Raw genomic sequence first — 21,486 nt, 5'->3', positions numbered from 1 at the left:
AGTGGCACATAAGGTGATTGTTAAATTGACTTCTTGGTAGCGTGTGCATAGTCACTCGGTTGTTTCTCACTCTTTTGTAACCCCATGGACTGTAGCCCACCAGGATCCTCTGTCCAAGGGATTCTCCAGGCAAGAACACTGAAGTGGATTGCCATTTCCTCCTCCAGGGGATCTTCCTGACCCAGGGATCAAACCCACATCCCCTACATCTCCTGCACTGGCAGGCAAATTCTTTACCACTGCATCACCTGGGCAAGAGGGAATAAATGACCCTCAGGTAGTGGAGGCAGAACTTGCTGAATGGGAGCCCCTGGTTCCTCCCACTGGAGGCCTCCTCCCCGCTCTTCCTCTTCCCTTCTCCCAGCATCTCACCTCTCTCTGGGGTTTGAGATGTTCTGTTCTCTCCCTGAGAAGCAGCTGCTCCAACAGACTCCCTTTCCCTTTGGAATGGTCCAGACACGCTCCATGTAGCTCCAGGCTAATACTGCTGCCACTCCACTTCAAAGTTCTTTTGTTGTTGGTGGTGTGGGTGTGTATGTGGGGGTGGGGGGGGCGCGATTGTTTTTCAGTTGTGTTCCGAATCTTCAATCCCATGGACTGCAGCACTCCAGGCTTTCCTGTCTTTCACCAACTCCCGGAGCTTGCTCATACTCATGTCCATGGAGTCGGTGATGCCATCCAACCATCTCGTCCTCTGTCATCCCCTTCTCCTCCCGCCTTCAGTCTCTCCCAGCCTTGGGGTCTTTTCCAATGAGTCAATTCTTCAAATCAGGTGGCCAACGTACTGAAGTTTCAGCACCAGCATCAGTCCTTCCAATGAATATTCGGGGTTGATTTCCTTTAGGATTGACTGCGGGAAGGCGGGTACAATTCCCTCTTCCCACTGGGTCTCCTCACTGTCTTTAGGGAACAGGAAAGTCAGTGCTTTCTTGGCACTGTCTCCCACAGCCTGGCTGACGGTGATTCTGGGCCCCACCAGCCCCTGCTCCCAGGTCTGCACTGCGCTGGGGTGTGGAGATATAAAGGCAGGTAAAATAGAGAGTGGCACCAAGCAGCGAGAGGAAGACGCAGGAGGGCAGAGGACAGCCTTGGGCACACGTGATCGCGTGGGCCCAGGGGTTGTAAGAGCCCAGGGACTCAGACCAGGGCTAGGCTGCGGGAGGGGGTGGTGAGCCTGTAGGCCCTCCCACCCGCAGGGCTCCATAGATCGTTTGTCACTGTCCCTTCAACCTTGGTTGTCCCAAGGCCGCCTTCGGGACAGAACTCGAGAAGGAGAGGACTTGGGGACGGGGTAACCCCTCCGGGTGGATCTATCTTCCTAGCCACTCGCAGCTCTTGGGGTTACACTTTCCAGAAGGGGTCTGAGGGAAGGTGTGACCTTGGCCAAGTCCTGTGCGCTTCTCCGGCCCCAGTTCCCTTTGGGGTACCCTGGACAGCTTGGGGGCGGTTTGGCTTTCCTTAGCAGAGGGATCCGGAAGGTGGTCCGGGTGCGGGATGAGGACGGCCGGGCTCCTGCGCGCCCCGAACCCGAGCGCACCGGCCCGGAGCGCAGTGCCCGGGACCTCCCGCCGGAGAAGGACCGGCCGGGGGGCCTCGGCGGCCCGGGTTGGAAAGCCAGGACCCGCCCGGCCCCTCCTGCGGGCGGGGCGGCCCCGCGCCGGCTCCTCCCCCGCGCCCGCCCGCGCGGCCGGGGCTCCGTGGCGCGCGCCGTGCCGCAGGTGGCAGCGATGGCCCAGTGCTGAGCGCCCCGCCATGGCCGGCGCCCCGGGGCCGCTCCGCCTGGCGCTGCTGCTGCTCGGGGCGGTGGGCAGGGCCGGCCCCCGCCCCCAGGTGAGACCCGCGGGCCCCGGGGCGGGGTTGGCGGCGGTGCGGGCTGCGGCGGGCCAGGCGTCCCGGACTTGAGCGAAACTCCGCGGGCGGCGGGAACCCAAGCCTCGGGAGAGCGGGGCCTAGGACAGTGGAGTGCCCCGGGCTGGGTGGCCGAGGTGGGGACCCGGACGGCGGACGGCTCCCCCAGCCCCGGCCAGGCGCCCGTCTTCCTGGCCGCCGGGGCCCCTTGGCCAGGCCACCGGCTGTCCCGCGGCCGCCCTGCGCTGACTTCTGCGCCCGGCATCTCCCCGGACCACTTTCCCAACTCCGTCTCCCCCAGACCCGTACCAGTGGCTCGGCTGCAGCCCGAGCTGCCCTCTCCCACTCTGCCCCAGACCCCTTCCCGCAGTGTCTGCGCCCCAACCCGCCACCGCTCGCTATGGGAGACCCTCCGGGAAGGCAGAGAGGCCAGGGTGTGGACCCCCAGCTCCACTCTCCTCCCCCGGCACAGCCTTTGACTCACAGCCCCAGGGACCCTGCGGTGGCAGCTTGCTGTCCTTCCTCCTGACCTCCCAGAGGGAACCTGAGAGCCACATCGGCTCCCCGAGAGCCACATCGGCTCCCCAGCCCCAAGGCAAACACGGAAAAGGCTCCCTGTTCCTCTGGAAGCAGGCAGCACCCTCCACACGTACACACACTCATCTGACACCCCCAGCTTGACCTCCTTGGTGGTCAACAAGCACCAGAGCTCATACTGGGACACTCAGAGACACCTTGGCCTCCCCACACCCTTGGAGAGCTGACCCCGGGGGACCCCTACAGCCCCTCTCTGCCTTTGCTGCCTCCAGGCTCCTGGGCTGGGGGCTGTGTCAGCCTGCCTTAGGAGAGGGGAGTTCTCCAGAGATGCTATGAGATGCTTGAACAGAGAGGAGGTGCAGCCTTGGGTGGCCTGTCCTGTGCCGGGGGGCTGTGTTTTCCTGTGACCTCCCACTCCTACCCCTAGGCCTGAAGCTTTGGGGAGGGGTCCTGTACAGGCCTTGAAATTTGTCCCAGGTGGGAGGCAGGAGTAGGGGCTTGGGTGAGGGCCGACTCCATCCCTGGTTGAGAATCCAGATGTGGACAGATGCGTCTCCCAGCTAAGGTGCCAGCCCTTCCTCAGCCCCCGTGTTTTTCCCAGACTCGTTCCCCTCCCTCTCCCTGTCTGCCAGCCCAACTCCTGCCCTTGCCGCACAATGGCTTCCCTGGTATGCCTGGGATCTCTCCGGAGCCAGGACTGCAGACTGCTCTGGCTCACCTTTACCTCCTCCCCCTCCTCCCTCCTCCCCCTCCTCCCTCCTCCCCCTCCTCCTCCTCCTCAGGCTGGGACAGAGTCGGGGTGGGAGGCTCTGGTGCCTGGTCCCATCCTGCTCCAGGCCAAGTTTGCAGATTAAGCAAAAAAAGAGAGGTTGTGGAGGCCACCTATCTTCTCCCCAAAGTTCCTTTGCCCAGAGGAGTGGGGCTTCCTGAACCTCCTCTCTTCTGATCCCCTCTCTTCTGATCCCCTGAGAGTAAAAGCCCAATATCCTGGGGCCATATCTCTAGTCCTGGGGACACAGAGAAGGGCAGGGTGAGCCAGGCTCCGAGCAGAGAAGGGGAGTTTCGCGAGGTGCCCCTGCTTTGAGCATTCCTGGCCCACGGAGGTCTGAGTGACAAGCTTGGAGGTCAGACTGCAGTAATTGCGACACAACTCATCCTGCGTGTAAGACTCTATAAACACTGGTGGATTTTGCCTTCTATTTTCTGTTCATGAGATCAGCAAGACTAGGTTGCTCCCTCCATGTCCCTGCTGGGGGGATAAATCTCAGAAAAGGAGGGTTCCCTGTATAAAGTGAATCCAGCAGACCAGCAGCAGAGAGGAGAAAGGGGTGCAGGGCTGGGCTGGTGCCTAATACCTGCCCATCCAGGCGGGACCAAAGGGAAAACCGAGTGAGCTACCCACAGTCAGGCTGGCCAGGCTGGAGGGGGTACAGGCAGGGGGGGTGGTCGAATTGACCTCTGAAGAAGGGGACCTAGGCCACTCCATCATTGCTGGGAAGGACCACCCCCTCCCCTATTCCTTTCCTCCCCAAGACCCCTGTCAGGGAGCTGGTCTACTGAGGGCAAGCCTTTGACACCCAAAATTAGAGCCAGCCAAGACTGGGTTCAAATATTCCTGATCATCACGAACAGAACCTCAGTTTCCTTATCTGTAAATAAGGATCACGAGCCCCGCCACATAGGAGTTCTGGAGCGGATTGAGACACTGGCATCCCGTGACGGCAGCTTTAGTCACTCAGGGGCTCTGACCCTCTCTTGTCCTCGGACATCTGGAAGCCTTCTCCAGGGTGGTGGAAGAGAGCTGGGGGCGGGGGCCCCTCTAGTGAAGGGTGGAGGGAGTCCAGGGGACGCCACGGTCAGCGTGCAACTTTGTTCTTGAGCTGGACTCCCTCCCAGACATGGCCTCCAGTGGGGATCAGAGCAGGAGATACCAAGAAACCACATCCTGCCCTCGGATGCCTGGCTCTGAGGAGAAGTAGGCTCTTCCTTAGTGGCAAGCTGCCCCTGAGTAGGTTCCTCCCTATGTGTGACACAGAGATAAGGAGATACAGAGATACACAGAGACAGAGAAAGCGACAGAGAGACATAAGGAGAGAGGGACGGGGGGAGAGGGGTTGTATGAACCCCTGTTTCTCCTCTGCACTCACGTGACCTTCTGTGACTTCCTGCCTGTGAGTCCCTGTGTCTGAAACATCTCAGCGTGTCATTGTGTATCTGACAGTGTGACTCCAAGTGTGATACTGCATCTGTGGGGAGGGGTGTGTGTGTGTGTGTATCTGACAGTGTGACTCCAAGTGTGATACTGCATCTGTGGGGAGGGGTGTGTGTGTGTCTGTGTGTGTATGACAGACCTCTTAGGTGAATGGGTGAATGGGTGAATGGGTGTCTGTCAGTGTGCGTCCGTGTGTGGGTGAGAAATAGTGTGCTTGTGACAGAACGTGTGACTCTTTCTCTGTATCTATGTGTGCGACAGTGTGACTTGAGTATATGTCAACCAAGGGGTCTCTGTGTGTGTACTTGACTGTCTGTGAGTTCGCGTGTGGGAGAGAGGCTCTGTCGCATCCTAGTGTGTAAGCATGTGCTCCACGGCATGTGTGACAGCGTGTGTGGCAGCGTGTCCCTGGGAGGGGTCTGTGCATGTGAGAATGTGTGTATGGTCTTCCTTTCCCTGCCCTTCTGCTCATGCATCTGGAGTCTTTAAGGAAAAAGAAATGGGGCCAAGACCGCAGGGACCAGCAGCCCCATCCCTGCAGGTCTCAGAGGCCGTCGGTGATGGCTGAGCTCTGGAAGTCGGGCAGAGAAGATGAGGCCGGGGGTCCTGCCTTGGGGAAGACGCAGGGCTGCACCAGTTGGTAGACCCCAGAGTTGCCACTGGAGCCTTCTTTTTCCTCTCCCATTTTCCCCACCTCAGAGACCTCTCTTTCCTCCTTCCCTTCAGTCAGAAAGGTTCCCGGAGAAGGAAGGAATCTGATGCACTTATTCATACTGAGACAGGAAGCTGTAGGAGGAATTCTTCAGGTTAGCAGCCAGTGTTTGGAGGTGTGCCCTCCCAGGGTGTTGGAAAGTCCCTCACCCTGAGAGCAGCCACCCGCTCTGCATCCTTCTCTCCCTGCTCTTCCTCCTTAGAACACTGCCCATTCATACAGGGCTGGATAACTCCTAAAGCTTTTTGCTACTTTATCTTGCTGGAACTGTCCTGGAATTCTTAGAGAAGAGCGATGTCCCCATTTTACCGATGAAGAAATTGAGGCCCCAGAAGGTTAAAATTTGTCCCATCAGTCCCACATTAACAGACAACTGGGATTTATGCCCAGGACCTGTGCCTGTCTGTTCAGTGCTCCCTCCTGGCCTCTTCTTTCTCACCTCCTGCTTCCTCCCCAAACTCTTGAATCTGAGAGATGCCCCCTCCTTACTGTGACCTCCACCCAGGCATTGCCCCCCTTTGCCTTCACCCCCATGCAGAGAGTGCCCATAACACCTGGTGAGTCCTGATTCTAAAAACTGCCAGCCTGCCCTCACCCAGGCCCGTCAAGTGCCCCATCTCCAGCCAGCTCTGCAGCCTGTGAGGGGCAGGGCTTCCATCACTGAATCCTCTCCACCACCCAGCCCCTGCAGCCCCTCCTCTCCAGGCCTAGGGCAGAACCTCACATCAAAGGGGGATGAAATGGGGCGGGACAGGGTGGGGCGGGGCGGGGGTGGGGGGCAGCCAGTGGGCAGGACCAGGCCCCTCCTTGCAATTTCCTGCTTGCTGTAAGGCACGGAGGCTTTGCTATTGGCTATGTTTGCAGCTGGAAGATGCCACGAATTAAGCTGAATGATCGGTCCTTGGCATGAAAATATGTTTGTTTCCTCCTGCCAGGAGTTTGTTGATCCTAGAAATGAAGGAGGGGAAGGACCCTGACTCCCCAGGGAGCCTGGCTGCCCGGACCACGCTTTGCTTTCTCCTATCAACAGCAGAAATCCAGGACAGCTGTTGTTGACTGAGTTTTCCACGTACTGGGGCCCTTTAGCATCAACTCACTTAATGCTCATGAGGAGGGAGGGACTATGGTTATTTCCAGTCTGTGCAGGTGTGAGCTCAGGCTGGAAGTTAAAACTCTTGGACAAGGTCAGAAAATCAATATATGAGGGAGCCAGGGTCAGGCCTGGCTCTGCTCCCAAGGCCAAGGCTATTCACGCATCTCCATGTAACCGTGCTCCCCTGGGCCCCGGGCCTGGCCACACTGAGTAACCTCAGCCTTGTTCCAGGCCAGAGCCTCCCAGCTGCCCCGGGTCCTGAGAAGATTCTCCTGAACGGCGGTCCGTAGCTGTCCTCGGCTTGCTCCCTGGAGCTGTAGTGTCCCACCTCTGCCACTTTGTTCCAGCCGGGCCCCCCTGCTGAAATGCCCACCCTCTGCCCTTGCTGGGCCCAATCTCTCCCCACAGATCCCCTGCTTAACCTCCGCTCACAGCCCCCAGAGGGCCCCCTGACCCCGCCAGAACTCTCGGGTCTGCACTGAGTTCCGCCTCAACCTGAGCAGTGTCACCTGCCTTCTCTGCTGTGTCCTGAAGAGCATTGTCCCCACCCCACCCCCAAGGAGCCTGCGGATTCTCCCAGGCAGGGGCTCTGCCCTCATCTTTGTGTTCCCCATGTCCCTCCGTCAGACCTGCCACCCAGAATCTGGCACAGTATTACTTCCATAAACAGCAGGTGGGGAGAGCCAGAGGTCTGGTAGTTTGTGTGTTTGACTGGGGAGAGGTGGGGCGGAAGTGAGCAGTATTTGAAGAACTTCAACTGGTGCAGGAAGATGGCAGCGAACCCTGTTGTCAGGAAGCCCTCTATCTGAGGGGGCGACCCAGCCCCTGTTCTCGAGGAGCCCCAGTCTGAGGGGAGACAGCCCCATCCTCAGGGAGCCCCAGTCAGAGGGGAGACAGCCCCGTCCTCAGGGAGCCCCAATCTGAGGAGACACAGCCCAGCCTCAGGGAGCCCCAGTCTGAGGAGACACAGCCCCGTCCTCAGGAAGCCCCAATCTGAGGAGACACAGCCCAGCCTCAGGGAGCCCCAGTCTGAGGGGAGACACAGCCCTGCCTCAGGGAGCCCCAATCTGAGGAGACACAGCCCAGCCTCAGGGAGCCCCAGTCTGAGGGGAGACACAGCCCCGTCCTCAGGAAGCCCCAATCTGAGGAGACACAGCCCAGCCTCAGGGAGCCCCAGTCTGAGGGGAGACACAGCCCTGCCTCAGGGAGCCCCAATCTGAGGAGACACAGCCCCGTCCTCAGGAAGCCCCAATCTGAGGAGACACAGCCCAGCCTCAGGGAGCCCCAGTCTGAGGAGACACAGCCCAGCCTCAGGGAGCCCCAGTCTGAGGGGAGACACAGCCCTGCCTCAGGGAGCCCTAGTCTGAGGGGAGACACAGCCCTGCCTCAGGGAGCGCCAGTCTGAGGGGAGACACAGCCCTGCCTCAGGGAGCGCCAGTCTGAAGATAGTTTCTTTTCCAAAGCTCTGCTCAGAGCAAGTGACAGGGCTGCCTCTGCCTCCAAGTCCCCTGGAGGTTGGTGGCCAGCCTGGCCTTCCTGGTGTTGTCCTTACCCTTTAACCCCACTCCCCACCTCCACCTCCAGACTTCTGGCTTCCACGAGCTTGCCCGTTCTCACTCCCTGCCCCTGACACACCTTCTGCCCCAGTTCCCAGCAGTGACCTTGCTTCCTGCCTGCTTTCCTCCTGGAAAGAGAGATGGAGTGGGATTTCTTCCCAGTCTCCCTGTCCCAACCACCAGCAGCTGCCATTTTCAGGGGCAGGAGGAGAAGGAAAGCGAGTCTGGGGGTTTGAGCCACCAGGACTGGCTTTAGTGAAAACTGTTTGGGCCCCTCAGTTGTAGCTAAAATCGTGATACTGCCTTTGCTGTTGGGTTTGATTTCTTATTATTATTATTTTTTTTACAAATACACTTGACCTTTGCCCTCAGAAGAGGACATCTCAGATACCTCCACCTGTGGTCTCAGCACACTTACTCTAAGAGTGTGTGTGGGGCTCAAGCAAGCTTGTTTCCCCCCTTCCCCAGGGCTTCCTAGGCAGCCAGGGATGAGCCCAAGACAACCTGTGTCTTTATGGGAAGCGTCTCATAAACCAGTGGTCCCCAACCTCTTTGGTACCAGGAACTGGTTTTGTGGAAGACAGTTTTACCACGGTGAGGGGATGGTTTTGGGATGACTCAAGCTTCCCAGGTGGCGCTAGTGGTAAAGAAACTGCCTGCCAATGCAGGAAATATAAGAGATTGGAGTTCAATCCTGGGTCGGAAAGGTTCCCCTGGAGGAGGGCACAACAACCCACTCCAGGACTCTTGCCTGGAGAATCCCATGGACAGAGGAACTTGTCCATAGGGTGGCAAAAAGTCAGACATGACTGAAGCGACTTACACCCACAAGTGCATTGTATTTATTGTGCACTTTATTTCTATTATTATTACATTAACTCCACCTCAGATCATCAGGCATTAGATCTCAGAAACTGGGGGTCCCTGTTACAAACCACAACTCAGCTTAAATTTGGGCAAGATTACCCAGACACCAGATCCAGTGTGCTTAGGGCACCACCAGTCAAGGATGCAAGCTCCCCAAAGGAAGCTGTTTTAATTTCAGCACAAATGCTTATTGTTGTGATTTTAAAAAGTGAAATTTTGTTTTAAATTATGTATAGGTCCTAAATTTTATCCAAGGGGCTCCCTGGTCATTTGTGTGTCTGCAGCCTCTAAGTGAAGAATATTTAGAATCTTAAGCCTGTTCAGGAAAAAATACAAATAAAAAAGAAACATAGTCCCAAGACATATGTAAAGGAAGTACACTACAGTGTCTGGGAATGGATAATTCTCTCTTGGGGGCATCTGCTTGGGTCTGTCTAAAAGCCAGTTGTGTTACCTTATCTGAAAGTGGAGCTTCTTATCCCCCTGCTCACAGATAGGGGGGCCCTTCCCAATGCAGGCCTGATCTCTGTGTCCTGGAACTTTTCTGACCCCTTCACCCCATGTCCTCAAGACTTCTCCTTCTCCAGTTGATAGAGCTGGGCTGATGTTTGACCCATGTTGTTGTGCTAGAAGGAGACAGTGCAGGCTTGTGTTGACCTCCCAGATGACATGATTGCATTTTGTAGGAGGGACGCTAGAGCAGGGGTCCCCAGCCTTTTTGGCACAAGGGACCGGTTTTGTGGAAGACAGTTTTTCCACAGACTGGGGGTCGGGGGGATGGTTTCAGGATGATTCAGGTGTGCTACAATTGCTGTGCACTTTATTTCTCTCTTATTACATCAGGTCCACCTCAGATGATCAGGCATTAGGTCCTGGAGGTTGGGGACCCCTGTGGTAGTGGGAAATAGTACCAAGGTCTGCAGCACTGAATCCCACCGCAGCCCACATCGTCCACTGCTCCAACAGTCACTGATCTGGGAGGCTCCAGGTCCTAGCCTCAGCTCTGCTCCTTGGAGTGCTGTGTGACCTTGACTAAGCCCCTCTCCCACTCTGAGCCTGTGTGTCCCCTTCTAGAATGGTGGATGAAAGTGTGAGAACTTCACAGGCAGGTTGACTGGGCACTGGAAAGGAGCCCGTGGCAGTCATGAACCCCAGGGCCTTCAGGAAATCTCTGCTGGGTGGGGGCAGATGAAACCGTGAATGAGACACACATGCTCTCCCCTCCCCCTCCTCCACTCACCCCAACAGCATCCTTTCAGTAGCCATGGGCTGGACATTTACTACACCTCAAGGTATGCTCGGAGAAGGCACTGGTGACCCACTATGGTACTCTTGCCTGGAAAATCCCATGGACAGAGGAGCCTGGTAGGCAGCAGTCCATGGGGTTGCGAAGAGTCGGACACGACTGAGCGACTTCACTTTCACTTTTCACTTTACTACATTGGAGAAGGAAATGGCAACCCACTCCAGTGTTCTTGCCTGGAGAATCCCAGGGACGGGTGAGCCTGGTGGGCTGCCGTCTATGGGGTCGCACAGAGTCGGACACAACCGATGCGACTTAGCAGCAAGGTATGCTCTGAAAAACATCCACTGGAGCCCCTCATTGGGTTGTCACCCCCTTGCAAAGATGGCCAAAGCCTGTGGGGTTTGGGGCCCTAAGATCCCCTAAAGATCAAGAAACCAAGTGTGTGGGGCAGAGGGTAAAATAGACTTGAATTGGACCCAAGGGGCCCCTTTTTCTTTCTTCTCCCCAGGGCGCCACCGTGTCCCTCTCGGAGACCGTGCAGAAATGGCGAGAGTACCGTCGCCAGTGCCAGCGCTTCCTGACCGAGGCCCCGCCCCCGGCCGCAGGTGAGAGCAGGCGGGGCCCCCACCCACCAGCTCCCCAGAGCCGCCAGAGGCCCCCCAAGCTGGCTTGGCATCCCTTGCCTCTGCCTATGCCTAGGACCTGCATCTGCCCTATGCCTTGGGGTGCAGCCGTGTAGCTGCTGTACCCCTTGCCAGGGCCCCTCCAGAACTGACACCAGGCCATTCCGTTCTGTGTCCTCAGCGCCTCCCGGCTTATGCCCGGGCTGGAGGCCTCACTCACATACTTACAGTAATGAACGTTTAGGGGGCCCGTGTGGGCTGTTTTAAAGAATAGAGGATTGAAGCCAGACAGGCCTCTGTTCCTGACCTGCGGTCCTGACCCAGTCGCCTGAGGAAGTGATCTCGGGCTGGAGAGGTACTGAGGCACTGTCCCGGTCACAGGAGGTGTGGAATTTCAGAAAAGGCCATGAAGATTGTTTATTAAGCACTTATTATGCTCTGGTATCTTTGCTGCATACGCTGTTTGTCCCTGCACAGCCCTGTGGGCTGGGAAGTCAACCCCATTTTACAGATGAGAAAACAGAGACCTTAAGTACTTGGCTCCAAGTCCCACTGCTGCTAAGTGCTGCCTGTTGGGTGGGAACATGCTAGGAAGGGAGCTTTCTGCTGGGTAGCCTCCCAAATGGGGAGCAGGGAAAAGCGGAAAGCACCCCAGCCAGGCTCGGACTAAACGCCTTCCCCCTGCACCAGACCTCTTCTGCAACCGGACCTTCGATGACTATGCCTGCTGGCCGGATGGGTCACCAGGCTCCTTTGTGAATGTCAGCTGCCCCTGGTATCTACCCTGGGCCAGCAGCGGTGAGTCCCCTTCCCCACATGGACCTTGCCTCCCTGGTGTCCAGGAGGCTCGGGTGGGGGTGGAGTTGGCATCGGGTGCTTGCTGCTTCCTTTCCACTGAGACACAGTCTCCCCACCCCCGGAGGTCTTTAGGCCTCCTCATGGTGGTCTGCCTACCTTTCCTTGGGGGTGGGGAGCAGTAGGGTGTGATAGCAGGTATAACCTGGGCCTGAGGCTTGTTCTGGCAGGTGGCTATAGGGAAAGCATGAGGCTCTGACTTAAGAAAGAAATGTGAGCACCCGCTTGCATCTAGTACTCAGGAAAGGAATCAGGCAGGAACAGTTCTTGGGTACTTGGGTGGGGGTGGTTTGAGGTGTCATTGTTGTGTGTGTGTATGCATGTGTTTGTAGGTGCCCCACTTCCCTGGTGGCTCAGATGGTAAAGAATCTGCCTGCAATGCAGGAGAAACAGTTTCGATCCCTAGGTTGGGAAGATCTCCTGGAAAGGGAGATGGCAATCCATTCCTGTATTCTCACCTGGAAAATCCCATGGACAGAAGAGCCTAGCGGGCTACAAGCCATGGGGTTGCAAAGAGTCGGACATGACTGAGCGACTAACACTTACCTGATAGTGCCCTGGAGCCACCTCCTGACTTTTCAAGGGGTTCACCGCTCAGAGTAACCCAGGCAGTGGTGATCAGGCCTTAGTAGGATTGTCCTCCAGCCCTCCCCAGCTCACTCCTGCCTGTAGGGGACACCTTGTGGTGGGAAGGGTGTAATTGGGTAGGTGAGAGGGGCTTTGGAGTGCAGAGACCTACAGAGACTGCAGAGAGAGCTCTGACTAGAGGGGGAGACCATGTGCCCCCCCGCCCCCCGCCCCGTGTGTCCCAGGAGACAAGCACCCTTGCCTCAGAGAGCTCACAGTCTCAGGAAGGGATAAAAGATACTGTCTTATAATAACGATACTGATTCAGTGCCTGCTTTGTGCCTCATCCTGCCCTAGAAGGCAAGTATTCATGTAATCTTTAGAACAACCCCACAGTATGCTTGTAATACAGATAGGGGAACTGAGTCCCCAGAAAGATTACGCCACTCACTCTAGATGACGTGGTCAATGGCAGGACCGGGATTTGAAGGCAGCCTGTGCTCTTAATGACAGTGCAGTGAAGGGGTCTGAGACCAAGCAGAAACTGGCCCAGAAGCAGGTGTGAGACGAAGGTCATGCTGTGGGAAGCCAGTGTGCTTCCTGGAGGGGGCAGCTGCTTAGTGGAACATCAGGGCACCTGGCAGGGCCTGGCGTCAGCTTCAGCTCAGAACACCGGATGGAGGTCAGACGAAGCCCCAGCTGGAGTCCTGAGGACTGTCTCCCCTGCTGTCCCCCTCCTGGTATGACCCCCCACCCCAAGGTGCATGCTGAGAGCCTGGGCTGGAAAGAGGCAGGCACCTGGGTGAGACAGAGCAGCCCAGTGCCCTTCATGCAGCTCTTCCATGAGCACTTTATGTACGTACAGTCATTTAATCCTCACAACAACCTTTCAGGGCTCCAAGTACTCCAAGAATACTTCATCTAGTACTCCGATGACCCTCCTCTCTTACAGAGGAGGAAACTGAGGCCCAGAGATGCTAAATGACTTTTCCAAGCTCTCACAGTGAGTGAATAGCAGACCCATGAATCAACCCAGGAGTCTGGTTCAGATTAAGCGTGTGTCATTTCTGCACCAGGCTTCCTCCAGTGTGCGGGCACATGTGTGTTCCTGTGCATGTGGGTCTGGGCATGGAGACAGGGGAGCGACCTGGGCCTCTGCTGGCTGGACTACCCCAAGGGAGGGCAGTGAACTGCTTGCCTTCTCCCTGGAGATGAAATCTTATGATTCTGCCTCACACTGTTCCAAGTGGCTGTGTGAGCTTGACTGAACTTCTAGACCTCTCTGTGCCTCTGGACATCATGTGGGAGGGGAGATATAGCTAGGTGATGGGGGTGTTGGGAGGATTTCAAATTCCTAGAAAATGGTTTCTGTTAACTTTTTCCACCCACCTGACTTGTCTTCTCCGCTTCCCTCAATACACACAGGTTCCCGGCTCCCCAAAGGTTTGGGACTGGCTGGCTGGCTGGTCCTCTAGACCCCGGGGAGCCAGGCGCAGGACAGGGCCCATCACTCAGCACTAAGCCACCCCCAGCTCTGCCTGCTGCTCGCGGCTCCATCCATCACCTTTAATTTTATTTGAGCAGGAAATAGGTCCTGGTGGTGCCCATTTAAGAGCGAACATGGTTTTATTGCTTTCTCCATGAAGATAACAGCCACTGTACAGGCCCCCTGCCAGCCTCCACCCCCGCCCCCAGCTCCGCACCTCACTTCCTTTTTTGACCAAGCTAACTCACTCCCTTTTTTTGACGCTTGGGATCACAGACTCTGCCTTCCTCTCCCCTCTCTCTGAGTCAAGGACCCACAGAGATACCCACCCTGGGTTCCTGCAACATAATTGCTGTCTCTGGCCTGTCCTGGCTGTCCCCTTGGCAGAACCTGGCACGGGGGGCTTCCCTCACCCCCTCCCAGGGCATGGGGGAGGAGGGAAGGGGCAGTTCTGAAATTTTCTTGGGCTAATCAAGGGAGTGCCCTAAGTGAAAATGTTGTAGTGGGAATTAGGAGTGTGAGGAAGAAAGAGGAGCAGGTCTTAGTCAATGTCCTGGGAGAAAACACACTCAGCTGGGAATCTCAAAAGAACCTGATAGAGGGACCACTTCAGAGGTTGGTCTGGGTTCACCTGGTGGCTCAGCAGTAAACAATCTGCCTGTAATGCAGGAGACACAGGTTCAATCCCTGGATTGGAAAGGTCCCCTAGAGGAGGGCATGGCAGTCCACCCCAGTATTCTTGCCTAGGAAATCCCATGGACAGAGAAGCCTGGCAGGCTGTAGTGTCGCAGAGTCAGGCACAACTTAGCAATTAAACAAGGGACATAACGCACCAAGGACTATAAGAATGGGAAGCTTTAGTATCCCTAGGTCCCAGTGGGGCAGGAACAGGGCTGTGGTGCCCTCATGACAGCTGGAGGTCATAGTGATGGAGAGGCCACCAGCAGGACAGGGCCGTGATCCCAGAGGGGCAAAAACCACTGCCAGAACCTCAGAATCAAGGCAAAAAGGGAGCAAGGGAGGAATAGCCCAGCCTCTCTTTCCAACTGTCTTCCTACCTCCTGCCAGTGCCTCCCATTAGCTAAACCCAGCAAAGGGCCGGGAACTCAAGTGATACTGTCCACAGGGGTCAGCCTTCTAGGGCGCAGGGCAGGGCAGAGGAATGACTTGAGAAATAATTAAATAATTAAATTCGAAACAATTACCCAGGGCACCAATCCAGGTCTGTGTTAAGAGCTGGGGATGTCAGTGAGACCTTAGAGGTGTATGAGTGTGTGGGTTTTGAGGAGAAGGGGTGACTTTCCCACGGGGCTTGAAGAGCTTGCTCGGGAGCCTGGGAAGTGGTGCTGAGGGAGGTCAGAGCCACCTCTTCTGCCTGGGGTGTGGCATTAGGAAGGCTTCCAGAGGTAGGTGTCATCGGGGCCTGGCCTTAAAGAACAGGTGGATGGAGATGGATGAGGGAGAGGAAGGCCCTCCAGGGTGGAGGATGTTTAGGCACCAGCTCAGAAATGGGGCCAGGCCTCAGAACTGTACAGCATCCCAGGGACATCAGCCAAGTCCTTGAATGCAGACCCCTCTAATTCAGAACCGGGGATTGCACTGAAAGCGTGGGGGCAGGTGAGTCAGGGAAGGAAGGGCTTCAGAGGAGATGCCTTGTGTCCACAAGATTTTCTTTCTGGAAACCAAGAGGCTGGATTGGTGTCCAAGAGCCTGCTGCCACCTGAGGGCCCTCCAGCAACCTCGCTTCCCGGCCAACAGCTGAGCTGCTCGTTACAAATCATTCCAGTCTCATTAGCTGCACCCTCTCCTGATCCCTACCTGTTTGTGAGCTTGGTTCTAATTATAGGAGAGTCATAAAATGCTTTAAAAATAGCCTATAACTCACAATTCTTGGTAACTCTGACAGGTGCCTCCCTGGAGGAGCTTTTGCAGCAGGCCAGGGTTGTGGAAGGAAGCCGAGGCCCCCTGCTGGTCCTGGAGGGATTTCAGCTGCGGCAGGGTCCTAAGTTCCAGCCCAGCCCCAGTGAAGGGCACTCTTTTGAGGAATTGGGGCCAGGGTGGGGGTGGACGGGGTTGGGCAGGAGCAGGACTTTCACTGTGACTGTGTTCTGAAGGCCAGCCAGGCACCCAGGTGGCGCTAGTGGTAAAGAATCCGCTTGCCAATGCAGGAGACGCAAGAGACGTGGGTTCGACCCTGAGTCAGGAAGAACCCCTGGAGAAGGAAATGGCAACCTACTCTTGTATTCTTGCCTGGAAAGTTCCATGTACAGAGGAGCCTGGCAGGCTGCAGTCCATGGGGTTGCAAAGAGTTGGACATGATTGAGCGCACACACACACACACACACACACACACACACAGCTACCAGGCATTTCACATGCTTTCACTTCTAGTCTTCACACCACCGACCTGGGAAGTTATCATGGTTTCCATTTTACAGATGAGGAAACTGAGACCCAGGGAGGTCTGCCCCAGGTCCCATAGCTGGTTGAGGGCAGGACCGGGATTTGAGCTTGAGGTCTTCCTCTAGTCCTTGATGTGAGGCACAGCCCCTCACCCGGAGTCCAAGCCGGCACCTTTAGTTCCAGCCCTGGCTTTGACCCTCATTTCTGAGCTCCGGGGAGGTCCTGTGACTGCCTTCTTTGAATCTTGGCATCCTGGCCTGGAAGCTGGGGGCCCAGGAGTCCGTGCCGGCCACTGCTGTTGCCAGGGTACAGGAGCTAATGGATTCATGAGCGCCTCTCCACAGCCCTGAGTGCCCGCATCCACGTGGAAGGGTGGCTGTTAGCTTGATTACGGACGCCGCTGCAGTTTCCGGGAGGGGAAGTGTTTAATTGGGGGTTTTATTTCCAGCACCAGGGTCTGACTTAATGAAATATTCCCTAGGCTTCCTGGCTCGTGGCCGGCTGCCTCCTGGTGTTGACAAAACCAGAGCCAAGCTTCTGGTTATGATATACCAGTAGCTCCTGGGCCAGATAAGGCTGGCCTGATAAGCTGGGCTGGGCCCTGACCCACCCCATCTCCAGCCAAGATGGGTGCCTGGGGATCACAGCCAGGCCAGGAACAGTCCTGGCTTTTAATATTTGCTGCTAATGAAGGGTAATTGACAGACGCATTTGCATAGGCTCACTGAGCTTTGCAGGGATGCAGTGATCCCTTGACACTGTGCCCGTAACACACACATCTGTGCACATTCCACCTCCCCACCACCTCCTCATCCTCCCAGCTCGCCCTGAGAAGAGAGGCCAGGAATGGCCGGGTGCAGGGGGCCCACACTGCCAAGAGCACCTGCTGGGAAGATGCAGAAGGTTGGTGAATCCAGGCCCAGAGGAAGGACAGACCAATGGCACGTGGCCATGGTGGACTGTTAGCAGCAAGTTCAGGTGCTGACTCTTGGCCTTTTGGCCTCTAGAGGCAGAGGGCCAGGGGCTGTGATCCTGATTCTGCCACTCCCTGGCTGGATGATCTTGGGCAAGTCACTCGGCCTCTTAGAGGCTCAGTTTCTCCATCTGTAAAATGGGATTCTCGGCGCCTAACCTTGTAAGGTGGTTGTGATGTTCTCAGGTGTCAGGCATACAGCAGGTACTCAAAACCTGATTCTGTGAGAGTGCGGCCTGCAGAGAGGGCTTGAGAGAGGCAGGAAAGCATCCATTTGCGTGCCTCCTGGCTGCCAGAGCCTGTGCCCCTGTGGCGAGTTGAGTGTTAGGATCACACTGCTGCAGGCTGCGTCCTGGGTCGGTGGTACTTCCATGGTTTGAGTTCCACTGCTGGGTCCTCTCCCTTCCCTGGCCCCTCTGCCTCCTCACCCCTCCCCACTTCCTCGCATCTAAACGGGCTTAGAGAAGGCTCCGACACCAGTCTCACACCCCGTGGAGTCAGCCCAGATCTCCCTCATTACTCCGGGGTCATTACCCCTGCAGGCTGGTGTTGCTGTCGTATCAGATGACTCAGTTCCTGGGGAAGAATTCTAGGCACTTATGCAGCAGATCAAAGAGACGTCTGGGGGCTCATCCAGTCACTTAAAATCAGACTTGGTGCCTCCCCTTCTCTGCCTTTATGCTCTTCTGATTTTGTTCATCCTGTGTCGGGGGACGTCTCCTGCTGAGGAAGTCCCACCATTAGATTTTTCAGGCTTTTGTTTCTCTTCCCTGGGGGATGTCTCTTAAAGTACAGGTTCTTCCAGAAGCTGTGATACCAAAAGCTGACTTAGCCCCACGGTATTACTAGATACCTGCTGTCTCCTAAATTAGGACCCTGCTCAGGGTCTCTGAAGAGCAGTGAGAGAAAGGAAAGAGTGAGCTGCAAGCTGGGGACTGGCTCAGGGGACCAGGGTCCCACTGACAGGTGTCTGACCATGTAGGCAGAGGGTTGCCCCAGCCCTTAAAATGATGTCGGGCATATGACAGCAATGGGTGGGTTGACAGTTTGTGAACTAGGAAATGCAGCCCCAGCCTCGATGGTGTGTCCCTCCTGGACCCTGGTGGGTGGACCTGGGCTGGCGCCGCTGTGGTCAGACATGCGTGTTAATGAGCCCCCTGCGCAGACCTGTCCTTGCTGCTGCCTCTCCACCTGGAAACTTCTGAGCAGCCACTGCCAGCCAGGGCCTGTCTCTCCCTCACACTGAGCCTTCTTCCCACACCTGGGGAATCTGGTCTTTAAAATCTTTTTTTCCTTTAGAATTAAAAATATATATATATAAATTTATTTTTGGCTGTGTTGAGCCTTAGTTGTGGCATGTGGGTTCAGTAGTTGTGGTACAGAGGCTTAGTTGCTCCCTGGCACATGGGATCTTCCTGGACCAGGGGTAGAACCCGTGTCCCCTGCATTGGAAGGCGGATTCTTAACCGCTGGACCACCAGGGAAGTCTTTTCAGTCTTTTAAAACTTGTCCTGGCCCCCAGTCCCCTCCTTGACACCCCCACCCCTGGTGCAAAATCTCTCCCTGCTTTTGTCCCTGGTCTCCTGGCCCTGGGGTCAGACTTACATTTCCTTTCAGACACAAGTAAGCCCAGATCACTGTGACCTCACTGCAAACTTGGGGCCACCAGCCAACCTGCTCCCTGGATGGTGGACACTGAGGCCTGCCAGGGCAGTTGCTCCGGCACCAGATGCCCAGGCAGGGTGTGAGGGGCACAGGGACACCCTGCCCCCAATTCTGCTGGGCCTGTGTGTGACCTCTCTTCTTCGCATTGGTGTTATTCCTTTCTCAGCACCTTCTTCTTTCTGTGAGAGTCTTGATTCTCTGAAGTCAGGCACTGTGCTTCCTTCCTCTCTCAGACGGGGAACTCCTGGAGGACAGGGGCTCCCCACTCAGACTGGGAGGTCTCCGAGGACAGCCTCCATCTCCAGCTACTTGAAGGGAGGAGCCAGTTCTCCCCGTCTTTGAACAGAGAGTCTCTAAGGACTGAATCTCTGCCATTAGCTATGTATTCCTTTTATTTTTTTATTTTATTTTATTTTTACTTTATTTTACTTTACAATACTGTATTGGTTTTGCCATACATTGACATGAATCCGCCACGGATGTATACGAGCTCCCAATCCTGAATCCCCCTCCCACCTCCCACCCCATATCATCTCTCTGGATCATCCCTGTGCACCAGCCCCAGGCATCCTGTATCTTGTATCGAACATAGACTGGCACTTCGTTTCTTACATGATATTATACATGTTTCAATGCCATTCTCCCAGATCATCCCACCCTCTCCCTCTCCCTCTGAGTCCAAAAGTCCGCTATACACATCTGTGTCTCTTTTGCTGTCTCGCATACAGGGTCATCATTACCATCTTTCTAAATTCCATATATATGTGTCAGTATACTGTATTGGTGTTTTTCTTTCTGGCTTACTTCACTCTGTATAATCGGCTCCAGTTTCATCCATCTCATTAGAACTGATTCAAATATATTCCTTTTAATGGCTGAGTAATACTCCATTGTGTATATGTACCACAGCTTTCTTATCCATTCATCTGCTGATGGACATCTAGGTTGCTTCCATGTCCTGGCTATTATAAACAGTGCTGCAATGAACATTGGGGTACATGTGTCTCTTTCAATTCTGGTTTCCTCGGTGATAAATCAGGTCATCTTTGACAATAGGACTGGATCTCCTCCATCAGGTTAGAATTTCCTGAGGGCAGGGCTGTGTTCCCTCAGACTGCAGCTCCCTGAGGGCAGGGCTATGTCTCCCCTCAGACTGGGGCTTCCTGAGGCGGGGCTGTGTCTCCCCTCAGACTGGGGCTCCCTGAGGCGGGGCTGTGTCTCCCCTCAGACTGGGGCTCCCTGAGGGCAGGGCTGTGTCTCCCCTCAGACTGGCGCTCCCTGAGGCGGGGCTGCATCTCCCCTCAGACTGGGGCTCCCTGAGGCGGGCCTGTGTCCCCTCAGACTGGGGCTCCCTGAGGCGTGGCTGTGTCCCCTCAGACTGGGGCTCCCTGAGGCGGGGCTGTGTCCCCTCAGACTGGGACTCCCTGAGGCGGGGCTGTGATCCCTCAGACTGGGGCTCCCTGAGCCAGGACTGTGATCCCTCAGACTGGGACTCCCTGAGGCAGGGCTGTGATCCCTCAGACTGGGGCTCCCTGAGGCAAGGCTGTGTCTCCCCTCAGACTGGGGCTCCCTGAGGGCAGGGCTGTGTCGCCTCAGACTGGGACTCCCTGAGGCAGGGCTGTATCTATCCTCAGACTGGGGCTTCCTGAGGCGAAGCTGTGTCTTCCTTCAGACTGGGGCTCCCTGAGGCGGGGCTGTATCCCCTCAGACTAGGGCTCACTGAGGGCAGGGCTGTGTCTCTATTTTTCTCAGGAGCTCTATGCCCACTTTATAGCTGAGGTCTACTTTGCTCAAGGAGGTGGCCCTGAGTTCCAAGAATCAGAAATCTCAGGGGTGGCTGTGGGTGTGCCAGGGCCATAGCTTATCAGCACTGAACATTGTCTGAATGAGATTTGAGGCAGGGACCTGGAAATCATGTGTTCAGTTCAGTCACTCAGTTGTATCCGACTCTTTGTGACCCCATGGACTGCAGCATGCCAGGCCTCCCTGTCCATCACCAACTCCTGGGGTTCACTCAAACTCATGTCCATTGAATCAGTGATGCCATCAAACCATCTCATCCTCTGTTGTCTTCTCTTCCCACCTTCAATTTTTCACAGCATCAGGGTCTCTTCCAGTGAGTCAGTTCTTCACATCAGGTGGCCAAAGTATTGGAGTTTCAGCTTCAGCATCAATCTTTCCAGTGAATATTCAGGACTGATTTCCTTTAGGATGGACTAGTTGGATCTCCTTGCAGTCCAAAGGACTCTCAAGAGTTCTCCAACACCACAGTTCAAAAGCATCAGTTCTTCAGTGCTCAGCTTTCTTTATAGTCCAACATGACTCACATCCATACATGACTACTAGAAGAACCATAGCTTTGACTAGATGGACCTTTGTTAGCAAAATAATGTCTCTGCTTTTTAATATGCTGTCTAGGTTGGTCATAACTTTTCTTCCAAGGAGCACGTGTCTTAATTTCATGGCTGCAGTCACCATCTGCAGTGATTTTGGAGCCCAAAAAAATAACGTCTATCACTGTTTCATTGTTTTCCCATCTATTTGCCATAAAGTGATGGGACCAGATGCCATGATCTTAGTTTTCTGAATGTTGAGTTTTATGCCAACTTTTTCACTCTCCTCTTTCACTTTCATCAAGAGGCTCTTTAGTTCTTCTTTGCTTTCTGCCATAAGGGTGGTGTCTTCTGCATATCTGAGGTTATTGATATTTCCCCCAGCAATCTTGATTCCAGCTTGTGCTTCATCCAGTACAGCGTTTCTCATAATGTATTCTGCATAAGTTAAATAAGCAGGGTGACGATATACAGCCTTGACGTACTCCTTTCCTGATTTGGAACCAGTCT

At 55.4% G+C, this 21,486-nt stretch overlaps 1 protein-coding gene across 1 annotated transcript in view; it reads left to right on the top strand.

Moving 5' to 3' along the window:
• The first annotated feature begins 1,752 nt into the window (after positions 1-1,752).
• Positions 1,753-21,486, top strand: part of GLP1R (glucagon like peptide 1 receptor) — a 36,373-nt gene continuing 16,639 nt past the window's right edge. Inside the window, exons 1-3 of the mRNA XM_052649125.1 lie at positions 1,753-1,830; positions 10,580-10,676; positions 11,385-11,492. Coding sequence (XP_052505085.1) covers positions 1,753-1,830; positions 10,580-10,676; positions 11,385-11,492 — 283 coding nt within the window. The remainder of the gene's footprint in view (positions 1,831-10,579; positions 10,677-11,384; positions 11,493-21,486) is intronic.

Source organism: Budorcas taxicolor, chromosome 11 (genome assembly GCF_023091745.1).
Source record: "Budorcas taxicolor isolate Tak-1 chromosome 11, Takin1.1, whole genome shotgun sequence".
Classification (NCBI taxonomy): domain Eukaryota; kingdom Metazoa; phylum Chordata; class Mammalia; order Artiodactyla; family Bovidae; genus Budorcas; species Budorcas taxicolor.
This window is presented reverse-complemented; position numbering and strand designations above follow the sequence as displayed.